Raw genomic sequence first — 12,656 nt, 5'->3', positions numbered from 1 at the left:
TTCCTAAGTTATAAATTCTGCAAAGGGTTTTCAACATGTTTTGTTTTGTAGATCACAATAGACACACAAACCTGACATGAAAATACAGGAATAGGAATTTTATTGTCTCTTCTGAGCATTACTGCACAATGAAAGTGCAAAGTCAGAAACAAAGGAAAAAATACAAAAGTTTTACACAAAATTCTTAACTAACCAAACACATGTTAAAAGTAACACACATTTCTCATAATGCATTTGATTTGAAATTATTTAAAATGTTCTTTTGAAGCCCAAGAACTGGTTATGAACATATTTTTTGGAATAACTGCCCTATATATAATCATAAACACACACACACACACACACACAACGTTCTGAACATAAATTCTCTTCGGGATTCGTCGTTAGTAAGCAAATTAAAACTACTTAAGAGAGTATGCAGGGCTCTCACAATCTCACAAATAATCAGTTTAATTGCATATATATATGGCTTAGTTTTACAGAAGGTTATGGAAAGCATATACTCCTCTGTTCTTTCCTTAACCCTTCTGATGTACAGAAAAACATTTTTAATTAAAATAAAACATGCAAACTGTTAAAATAAATGGTAACACTTTACAATAAGGTTCCATTCGTTAACACGAAATAACAATGAAAAATACTTCTAAAGCTTTCAATATTTACTAATAGATTTTTAAAATCAATAGTTGTATTGTTAATATTTAATGGTTCTGAGTCGACAATGAGTAGATGTATCGTTGTTATTAACTAACGTTAATAAAGATTAATAAGTACTATATTGTTCGTTAATATGCATTAACTAATAGGACCTTATTGTAAAGTATTACCCAAATAAATACAATAAAATAGGAAAGAATAAATATTTTAAATACACATCTTTAAGAAAGTTTGAAAGTCTGACATACAGTATGAAAATAAGAAAACACGGTTTCATAAAAAACAACAACTGAGGGTGTGTTCACACTAGGCAGGTTTGGTTCGATTAAAACGAACTCGGGTGCGGTTCGACTGTAATATGAATGCAACACGGACCAAAAACATCTAAATGAACCAAAAACAGGACGTGATGTCACAAGATGTGACCCTTAAATGCACAGAATGCTCAAGGATACCTGGTTCTTCTCATTATAGGAGCTAAGTTACCCATTACAGTCCGTTACAGGCATCAGACCCGCCGTCTCCTCGCAGCAGATCTTCGTTTGTGTGTCTTCATTTGTTCCTCCATGATACGTTCCAGTGTGAACGTTAAGTGAACCAGGACTAAATGTATCATTTTCTTTTTTGGTCCGGACCAAAAAACCAAGAGAACCGAGCTACTAGTGTGAACAACACCCTAAGATATAAGCTATAAGAAAAACAAAACAAAAGTTTGGCCCAGGATCCTAAAATTAATACTCGCCAAGTGGCAATAAACAGGATCACGCCGAGCGCTGTGAGTGTTAGAAATCAGGAATGGTGAGAGAACATTGTGCTTGGTATGTTTTTCGTCTTCAAACCAAACTTGGGTCTCCAGCCGACAAAGTTTAAATCCCGTCTGGCTAGCGCTCTTCCCATAATGTTCAGGCATTAGGTCAGTAGGCGGAGATTAGGAGGAGAGTCATTGGTGGCTGTTTAAACACATTTGCAATCCTATGAAAGCAATCCAGTCGAATGTGTTGTCAACTACCTTTAAGGCTTAATATAATTTAAACGGATGAGTTATAAAACAATTCACCCCCCTCACAGTCGTCATGAAGGGCAGAATTAGCTGTATAGACCAAAACCACTTTTTGCACCAGGCTGTAAACATAGTTTTTTCTGCTGTAAGGTTGGGCATTTTAACATGGGGGTTTATGGGATTGACTCTCTTTTGAAGCCTCTAGTGGACAGTCGATGAATTGCAGTTTAAGTCACTTTTCCCTGTTGGATTCAATAGAGAGACAAGAAGGTTGCCGCTTGCTTCAAACCAAACTTGGGTCTCCAGCCCACAAAGTTTAAATCGTGTCTGGCAAGTGTGCTTCCCATAATGTTTACGCATTAAGTCTTTTGTGGCGGTTCGAATACATTTGCAATCCTATGAAAGCAATCCCAAAACAGCTTTCCTGTAGCTCAAACAGTAGAGCGTTGGCGCTTGCAATGCCAAGGTCATGGGTTTGTTTCCCAGGGAAAGCAAGAACTGAGAATGTAAAAAAATGTGTAGCTTGAAATGCAATGTAAGTCGCTTTGGATAAAAGCGTCAGCCAAATGCGTAAACGTAAACGTAAATCCAGTCGAATGTGTTTTTAACAACCTCTGGAAGTGGTCAAAAGTGGACAAGCTCAAAACGTTTTAGACCCCATTTACACCTGTATTTAGACCTGTCCACTTGCGATCCGATTGATCAAAACGCATCTTAATACCAGGTGTAAACAGGGTATAACACTCGCCAAGTGCCAATAAACAGGACCGATAACCAGCTGAGAAAATCTGTTCACACCGAGGATGTTTGCAGCGACTTTCCCTGCAGACTCCCAGAGATTGTGTCCGAGTCCAGCAGCTCGACTATGCTGTAGGGTGAACAGTCCTCTAAACCGAGCTTCCCACAAGCCCACCCGCAGAACCCCTTCTCTAAATCCCTGACGGACGTCCACCACTCGCTGAAAGCCCAGGACACCTGCACCACGGCCGAGTACAGAGCCAGCGACAGCGACAGAGTCACGATGAGCACCGGATAGAAGATGATGAGGAAGGGGCACACCGTGATTTTGTGGCAGAACGTCCGTTCCTCGTTGTACACCAGGAATATATTGTACCACGTGAGAGTCCCGTAGTAGAAGGAGGTGATGAAGGACAGGACGAAGACTACGGGAGCACAGGAGAGACTCCACAGGACGACGTGAGGACCCTGAGACACGCCGAATCCACACGAGCGACTCGATCCGTCTCGAGCGTCGCATTCGGCATCCAGACGCTCCTTTGACCTCGCCATCTCACGCAACTCTCTCTCCGTGAGCGTCACGTGAATGTCCACCATCTGACCTTTCTTCTTTCCACGCGTGATGGTCCCTGTGAGCGTCACGTAGCGACTGTCTGGAGGCACAGCCCAACCTAAGGAGGTCAAGACATTTAATTTACAACGAGACCGAATGCATTCTGTCTAATTAATTTCCTATTATAAGACAAAGACAATTCATTTTCAGTATATTATTGATTTAATTGCACTGAGTTTAACACTATCACTATCAGGAACTTAATTGAGCTGAAAAATAACTTAGTTTGCAACATCGACATTGTTATTGAACTGAACTGAATCAACACTGAACTGAATTGAGCTGAATAATGACAATAATGTAGTGCTGAAATCAGCTTGTTTCATACAACTATTGTTTCATTAACACTGTTATTTTCCTGTTTATCACTGTGAAGCTGCTTTGAAATAATCTGTATTGTATAAAGCACTATAGAAATAAATGCTACTTAAATTTCCTAAATCTTTTAAGATAAAAGAGTTCAGTTCAGTTCAGTTCATCTTTATTCATTTCCCGAAGGCAATTTGGTTGCAGCATACAAGCATACACATAAGACAAAGTCACACACACATATAACAAAAATAGAAAAAATAAAAAAAAAAAAAGTTCCCAATCCAAAAAATGCATTTACCTTAAGTTTAAAAACTTTACAGCTGAGGCGATAAATTAATTTTTAGACCGATTTGTTTTACTAAACGCAGTTCTATACCGTTCTAGGGTGGGAATCATCTAACAATATGCTCTGGGCTTTACCCAAAACCTGTCTATGATATAACTGGGCCATAGTCATCTGCTTCCTCCCCGTTATTTTATTTCCCTGATTTACAATCCTCTCAATACGATTCTTTTTTTACATTCAGAGAATTAAACTAGCACAACAATGAAAAGGATAATAGCGACTCAACATAGGATCTGTAGAACATACACATCAATGTTTTATCCACATTAAATTACCTTAGTTTCCGCAAACAATACAATCTTTGCTGCCCCCTCTTACACAAAGCATCGGAATTTGGGGAAAAAGTCAATTTGCTATCTAAGACAGTTCCCAAATACTTGTACTGTTCAACACTCTGAATACCCGCTACCATTAATACTTATTTGCTTATCCTGAATAGATTTCCTCCTCAAAATAAAATCAATAGTCATCTCCTTAGTTTTCAGAACATTAAGTTTTAAAAAAGCATTCTGACCTTCAACCACAGGACCGTGCATAGAATCCTCCTCACTCAGTAGGCTAACAATTACAAAATCATCAGCAAATTTTATGATATGCCTATTACTAAAACTACTCTTGCAATCATTTGTGTACAAAATAAATAATCAGGGATAGAGGACACATCCTTGAGGTGACCCAGTGGATGATCCCAGCCATTCTTCTTTAGTAACTTCTTTAGTAACTTTCAGAACTCAAAACTTACGAAGCCCTTATGAAGAAATAGCATTTTGTCACTGTCCGATGAAGAATACGTACCTTCACTTTTAACAATTTCAACTTTTCAACAGATGGAACAGTTCACTAACTAATGACAGAATTATTATTTTTATTTTTTTGTAAGAATGTTTATGAGAAAAAGTGTTTTCCATGCTCTTGAAAATTAGTTTGGAGATTTTTTTTTTTTTTTTTTGCATTAGAATGCAACAATTTATTGAAACTAAACTGCAAAAATAAAAAGTTTTGGTTAGGATAAGGCACAAAATGTAATGCTTCACCTTCACTGCTGGGGTTGTTGAGAAATGTAGCCCCTTCTTCAGAGTTCCTCTCTCCAGCTTCACTGTCTGCTCCGTGCTCTTCACCAGCGGCTCTCTCTGGATCCGAGCGGTAGACGATGATGGACTCCGGCCGGTGTTCTCGCTTTCTCCTCTTCCGTCGAGTGCTGGTCCCGCTGATTCCTACATCCATTTGCCCATCCGAGACCTCCGATCGAACAGACTCCAGCTGCTCCATGCTCTGGTTTACTGTCTCACAAGCTTTGAGAAGAGCTACAACTTAAGAGAGAATAGGAAAAGGCTGTTTACTCCATTCACACACGATGACCCTGTGAGAAAGAGAGAACATCATGATACACAGTTGACATGCATTCAATCAAATGGGAAAATAAGGAAAAAATTACATTATTTAGTCTCATTTGAACTAAAAGGTAATGTGAGTACGTTTATAAAAGACAAGTCTTGTCTAGTTGGGGCAAGTTGTCAAATTTTTCTAAATGTTATAAATGTATTCACAGTGTAATATCAGGTAGGGGTGAAGGTGTATTACAACTTTTATTGATTATTGATTGTTATTTCCTGAACAATAACAGTGAACATGTACCAGTGTTGTTATTGTTAACTAAAATGAAAAATATTTTTTTGTTAATTGAAAAAAAAGTAGTTCTGTCAAATCGATTAATCGTGATTAATTGCAACTAACATAACATTTTCTTTTTTCAATTAACAAAAAAGATTTTTCATTTTAGTTAACAATAACAGCACTAAAATAAAGCTGACTAATCACATCTAACATAAATGTGTGTGTGTGTGTGTGTGTGTGTATATACACACACACACGCACACGCGCACACACACACACACACACACACTCACACACAAACTTTTATGTTAGATGTGAATTAATCGATTTGACAGCAGTAAAATAAAGTACAATAAAATATAAAAATTTGAAACTGGAATAAAATAGCTTAGGTTGAAGTACTAAAATGACTAAAACTGAAGTAAAAATAAATTTAATCTAAATAGAAAAACTATAAAAGCTCATGACAAAAAGACAAACTTAAACTAAAACGAAAATATAAAAATTAAAGCTAATTTAAAATATTAATAATTGCTCAAATAGTATATAAATAATACTAAAATAACACTGAAATATATATTTTGTGTAGGAAACAACACCCTTCCGTCAGCGAGCTGGGTCTCAATCAGCTCTATTGTCAGAGAAACAAAGACATACAGGAGACAACGGAATCGTATTGTCAATCATAGGATTGTGTTTTAATAAAATAGCGTCTAAAACTAAAAATCCTTCATTTTTAATCCCATTGAGATAGCGGTTTATTTTAAATCAGTGTATTTGTAATGCCTGAGCGCCAGACGGAGGCTGTTTTTGTCTCAGTTTATCCGCTCTGGTTTTAATAATCCCACCATGATCTACTGTAAGAAGCGTCTTATTCACAAAACACAAGAAGATCCTGCTTAATTCATAACCTTATTCGCACCTACCAGATGCACATGCATGAAAGAACCGCTGTGAAAACTCTTGCGATGAAATGTTTAGCTTGGTTAAATGTCCAACAGCAGCCGCCATACAGATGCGCCTGGGCCACAATGTATACAAGTCCCGCCCATTGACTCTGGAACGCCCGTAGCGTCCAATCAGATGACGATAAATCGAAGCCCCTCCTCCAGCCAAATCCACTGTAAATAAAATTGATAAGAGAGCAGTACAAACGATTTTCCGGTGAAATACTACTACGTTTATTTCTACATTTATTATTACAATCAGTATTTTATTCTAAATATTATTTTTAAATTGCGTGTATTTGTGTGTACGTCTGCATTTATTTCAAATATGTTATCAAATAAGCCAATTTAATTGATACAATATGATATCATCATTAAAAACGTTGATGTTACTGATTGCACATGGTTAAATCTGTTTCATTATTTATTCAGAAAATAAGTAACGACTTGTCTCACGCCAGTCTAATTAACTTATTTAATAATTTATTTATATTTTTTATTTAATTTATTTGAAACTGATCTGATTCGCGAGTATGTCGTCATCACACGTCAGTCAAAAATTCAGAATCTCGTGCAGTAACGGACGTTTTAACTGACGCGCTCGAGCTCCGTATATACGCACAATATTCGCCTTTCAGTTCCATATTTGAGTTATATAATATATCAAGACTGGAAAATAGGTCTATTTACGTGATATTTGTGGTATTTTCAAGACCTGTGTGCGTGTTTTTATCGGATTTGAATGGAGGAACAGACGGTAAATCAACTGGACAACCTGCTGCTTCAGTTAGGTGATGAGTTCGCTTCATTTCTTTCTTTCTTTTTTCCCCATACCGGTTCTTTGACAAGTTTAACTTGATATGTACTGTATACTGTTATATCTACAACAGGTATAGAGACTCGAGAACTTGCTCAGAGGAATAATGACCTCAAGCAGCAAATACAAAGTAAGTTTTTAGGAACACCTCACTGAAAACATTGGATATATAATATAAATATTATAATAAGCCTTGGACAAAAAAGCTCCCCTAATCACCCACATATAAAGAAAAAAAAAGTTTGTTATCATCAATTGTTCTGTCTGTTGTGTTTTTAGTTTGTGAGTCCAACATTCAGGAGAAGAAGGATTACATTAAGACAACACAACTTACCATCAGCAAACTCGATGAGGAGATCCAGCAAAAACAAAACACTGGGAAGTTTATCAAAGAAAACACAAAAAAGTATGGAAAAGTGTGACTGACAATATTTTTATTTTCCACTCTCAACCTTAGCATAATATAGTTTAATATGAATATTTTGTTCTGATATCAGTCAACAGAGAACAGGACATCTGCTGCTTCAGTATGAGAAGACACTGGAAGCTGAGCTAGAGAAGAGACAGAACAGCTGTAAGCAAGACATGTAGGTTCAACATGAAGTACCATAATGGTGTTGTACGGTGACGGAGAGAGCTCAACAAGACACATGCGACTACAGAACACAACCGAACACAGAAACACGCTTCAGATACTCACAACACAGCAAATACTCACAACGCAACCAAATACAGAAACACGCTTCAAATACTCACAACACAACAAATACTCACAATGCAACCAAATACAGAAACACACTGCAAATACTCACAACAAATACTCACAACGCAACCAAATATAGAAACACTCTGCAAATACTCACAACGCAACCGAATACAGAAACACGCTTCAAATACTCACAACACAACAAATACTCACAACAACACAACAAAATACAGAAACACGCTTCAAATACTCACAACACAACCGAATACAGAAACACGCTTCAGATACTCACAACACAACAGATACTCACAATGCAACCAAATACAGAAACACGCTTCAAATACTCACAACACAACAAATACTCACAATGCAACCAAATACAGAAACACACTGCAAATACTCACAACAAATACTCACAACGCAACCAAATATAGAAACACTCTGCAAATACTCACAACGCAACCGAATACAGAAACACGCTTCAAATACTCACAACACAACAAATACTCACAACAACACAACAAAATACAGAAACACGCTTCAAATACTCACAACACAACCGAATACAGAAACACGCTTCAGATACTCACAACACAACAGATACTCACAATGCAACCAAATACAGAAACACGCTTCAAATACTCACAACACAACAAATACTCACAATGCAACCAAATACAGAAACACACTGCAAATACTCACAACAAATACTCACAACGCAACCAAATATAGAAACACTCTGCAAATACTCACAACGCAACCGAATACAGAAACACGCTTCAAATACTCACAACACAACAAATACTCACAACAACGCAACAAAATACAGAAACACGCTTCAAATACTCACAACACAACCGAATACAGAAACACGCTTCAAATACTCACAACACAACAAATACTCACAACGCAACCAAATACAGAAACACGCTTCAAATACTCACAACACAACAAATACTCACAATGTAACCAAATACAGAAACACTTTGCAAATACCCCCAACACAACAAATACTCACAACAACACAACAAATACTCACAATGTAACCAAATACAGAAACACTTTGCAAATACTCACAACACAACAAATACAGCACGTTTATGTATTTGGTTGCATTGTGTGCAGCACATGTGTTGTCAAACTGATGAAGATGTTTTCTTAATTTGCTGGTGTTTTTTCTATTTGTATGTGTTTTCTTCAGCTGCAGCGCATTGAGCTCTCTCTGCCACTGTAGTGTTGCGCTTGAAGGAACTTAACCCTGATATAGGAAAAATCAATTAAAAACTAGAACAGTTTATTAAACATTTAGAGAGAAAAAAATCTATATATATTTGATACACCAGGCTTTTATGACTCATATTATAGTATGATATAGTGAGAATATGGATCTCATACTCAAGGAGGAAAAAATTCAATGTTATTCAGAGGTCCAAACTGAGCAAAAATTACATTTAATTAAATTCTGATAGCTTGTAATGCAAATCAATTAGATCTTTATAACAGTATAATAGATTACTTATATAAAATGCTTATACATATCAGTTATATCACCCAATAATATGTCTAAGATGATTTATGATCAAAGATCTGTATTTCAAAACATAATGCCGTGCAATACAATGATGATTGACAGAAAATTAAATGTTCCTCAAAAGCCTGATGGATCATATTTTATACTTACTTAAAGGTATAATGGAGGATTTTTTACTTCCGGGTGGATCGCCTATACTATTGGTCCTCCTAATTGTCAATCATTCTGGTGAATCAATCAAACTTATTCAAAAAGTGGAGAGGGCGGGTCTTATCTAAAATTTGGAAAGATCCTCCACTATACCTTTAAGTTGCTTCATTTTGAAATATTACTAACGGAATAAAAAGTTTTTCTTATGTTTACTTTATAAATACCAGCAAAAAGACACATGAACCACGACCTGAAGATGAACGTTTTTACAATTATACTAAAAGGCCTTTTACTTGCTAAAAACATATAAACTATATCAGTCAGATGACAGAAGGCATGTAGTCGATTGTGTGCGACAGGTTTTTCAGTAAAGTTTTGATCATGTTGAGGCCTTCGAAATTCACTAAAGATGCTTGGTCTTTGCAGGAAAATGTTCCAGGAGAGAATCGAGAGCTACAGGAGCGTGTTTCAGCAGTATAAGGATCGATACTGCCAGAACTCACAAGCTCAAAAACTGCTGAAGGTTCAAGCTGAGAATGAGGAAATCGAAAGGAGAATGAGAGCAATAGAAGAACAAATAATGGAGAAGGATAGAGAACTGACAGCGGCACTAGGTAACTCTGTTCTTAAAGTAACAGTTCATTAAAAAAGAAAAAAAATCATGTTGTTCCAAACAACAGAAATAAAGTTTCAAAGAATGAAACTATTCCTTCAACACAGATCTTCTTCTGTTTTGACAGGTGAGGAGGAGCCAGTCACTGATGGTGCTGACAGGTATTTTATCTTTACAGCAGATTTGTTTTGTTTTTATCAGAGGTTTGTTGCATTCGTCTAATCAACTTTTTTCTGAAATCGCTATGAAAATAGTAAGTGTCCAGACAATGACGGCCTACAAACCGAAAGCGAGTCGTTTGATGAAATGGTCCCTCATCAAGAGCCCATAACGCAGGTACTTCTGCTGTTGTCCTGAAACTGCATGTACAGCTCCATCTACATTAAGTGTGAGAGAAGAAAAATATTCAAAATGGCTTGCTTCTATTTAATACTTGAGAAAAGTTATTGTGAGTTCTGTCACTTTTAGAGGCCTGAAGAATACGCAGACGAGCGCATGGCTGCTGAAGATCCTTCTGAGGCGAGTAAGGTTAAAACTGCAGAAAGTGAATCTCAAATGGACACGTTCGCCCCCAGCGTATGGACAACGAGAGAAACTGTAGAAGGTAAACACCAGCATAATATTAATATATTTGAAAGCATCACAAGGTAAACCACAATAAGCACTCAGATTATTCGATCACAATCGAGTTTTCCTTTCATTATAGATCAAATGCATGAAGGCGATGAGAGTCAGTCAGTGAACGTGAATGAACCGGTATAGTTGAAATACAGACAACTGGTTTTAAATGATTAAAATATACCCCACCGGTCATGTTTCTAATAATTACGCTATTTTTATATTTTTGAAAGAAGTCTGTTCTATTCATATATCACATCTATTTATGTAATTTTTTACATTTTCAGCATCATTACTCCATAAATAAATAAAATAAAATAAATATAGTAATAATGGAGTAATAATACTCCAATAAAAGTATAAAAAAAAAAAAAAAAAAAAAACACTTTTAAATGGTAGTGTGTCAAAATATCAAGCAGCAAAAACTGTTTTCAAAATTGATAATCAGAAAGAGCAGCAAATCATCATATTAGAATGATTTCTGAAGGATCATGTGACACTGAAGACTGGAGTAATGATGCTGAAAATTCAGCTTCGATCACAGGAATAAATTACATTTTACAATATATTCACGTAGAAAATAGTTCTTTTAAATTGTAATAATATTTCACAATATTACTGTTTTTGCTGTAAGAGACTTCTTTCAAATACATGACTTTTGACCGGTAGTGTACTGTATATATTTTTATCATTTCTGTTTGGATGAATGCAGCAGGGGAATGTGAATGTGTCATGTGCTTCTGAGCTCATGGTGGAAATATCAGAAGAGAAGGAGGAAGATAGTTTGGAGGCGACCACAGCAGAAACTCATGAGGACACAGTGACTGAGGGTGCCGTCTGCCCTCCTCCCTCACCGGCTAGAATTAAAGCCACACCGACCACCCCGACCTTCTCCTTAAAGTACGACCTGACCTCAGTGTTCATGATGGAGCGCACTGAACCTCTATATGCTGCCGTCTGTCACTTACATTAGTCTAAAGTCAACATGAAACAACATTTGCAACCTACTTTTCTTCATGCATTTTTTAGGGATACACCTAAATTGTGGTGCACAACTCAAGTCAGCTTTATTTCTATTGCGCTTTATACAGTACAGATTGTTTCAAAGCAGCTTCACAGAAATAAACAGAAAAAATGACAGAATCATTAATGCAAATTTTATCAAATATGAGACAAATTCTGCTGTAAAGCAGCTGAAAAAAGACAAGTGGCATTATTCAGCTCAATTCAGTTCAATAACTATAGGCCTAAAGTTAATCAATTATGAAACAAGTTCAATTCAGCCATAAACAGCTCTACAGAAGACTTTTTTTTCTTCTAAATATCGATAAAAAACTATTGCGAAATGACGGCGTTTCCATTAACCGATGTTATGCGACTAAAACACCATTTTTTCCTCTCACGATAAAGTCATTCCAAAAATCATGGCGACGGACGTTGGTAGGTTTATATATATCACAGACACCGCACTAGACATTATTATTATTAATGGAAGGAGACGTATGTGTGTTATCCACGCATTAATGGTAAGGACAGACTCTTATACTGTGAGCGGCACATATGAGTTCATAAGTGTTTCTCACTCATTTCTGCTTCGAGGTCTTGATTGTGGCATTTCTTTGAGGTTTAGAATCCAGTGTTCCTGTAATTCTTTTGTCTTTTATGAATTTAATAAAGAGCCCTGTCTCGTATTCTGTCCAAACACACCGCGTCATCTACGTCAGGTGACCTGTAAATGCGCAAAAACTGTTTCCATTGCAGTTTTGCGAAATATTTCTTTTTCGAATTGCCTGAAAAACCTCCTCATGCGAGCGGAAAAAAACTTTTTTTTGCGATAAAAGGGAGTTTTTGCGAAATTGACGTGTTTCCATTGGGCGTATTTTCAATTTGCGCAATTTGAAGGGTAATGGACACGCGGCTAGTGTCATTATTCAGCTCAATTCACTTCTCATCCAATAGTGTCAGTGCAGTCAAATTAGTAATATTACTGAATA

The 12,656-nt window shown here is 36.5% G+C and overlaps 2 protein-coding genes across 3 annotated transcripts; one reads left to right on the top strand and one right to left on the bottom strand.

Moving 5' to 3' along the window:
- Positions 1–83: 83 nt before the first annotated feature.
- On the bottom strand, positions 84–6,324 carry tmem169b (transmembrane protein 169b). 2 transcript variants are annotated; one of them, XM_084422081.1, is made up of 3 exons: positions 6,207–6,324; positions 4,701–5,026; positions 84–3,066 (listed from the first exon to the last, which is right to left on the bottom strand). In XM_084422081.1, the coding sequence occupies exons 2-3, from the start codon at positions 4,933–4,935 to the stop codon at positions 2,450–2,452; spliced, it is 852 nt and encodes a 283-aa protein (XP_084278207.1). In that variant the 5' UTR covers positions 4,936–5,026; positions 6,207–6,324; the 3' UTR covers positions 84–2,449. The 2 variants fall into 2 exon arrangements, with proteins under 2 accessions (XP_084278207.1, XP_084278206.1); XM_084422080.1 differs by having other exon boundaries at positions 4,701–4,976; positions 6,207–6,321.
- Positions 6,325–6,888: 564 nt separating this feature from the next.
- Positions 6,889–10,752, top strand: LOC311299072 (protein SIX6OS1-like). The gene is made up of 8 exons (XM_084422457.1): positions 6,889–7,018; positions 7,118–7,174; positions 7,324–7,450; positions 7,542–7,631; positions 9,858–10,045; positions 10,172–10,205; positions 10,299–10,380; positions 10,513–10,752. The coding sequence occupies exons 1-8, from the start codon at positions 6,970–6,972 to the stop codon at positions 10,693–10,695; spliced, it is 810 nt and encodes a 269-aa protein (XP_084278583.1). The 5' UTR covers positions 6,889–6,969; the 3' UTR covers positions 10,696–10,752.
- The last annotated feature ends 1,904 nt before the right edge of the window (positions 10,753–12,656 follow it).

The sequence above is a fragment of the Rutilus rutilus genome, assembly GCF_951802725.1.
Source record: "Rutilus rutilus genome assembly, chromosome: 10".
Lineage (NCBI taxonomy): Eukaryota > Metazoa > Chordata > Actinopteri > Cypriniformes > Leuciscidae > Rutilus > Rutilus rutilus.
The sequence above is the reverse complement of the archived record's forward strand: the minus strand, read 5'-3'. Positions and strand labels throughout refer to the sequence as shown.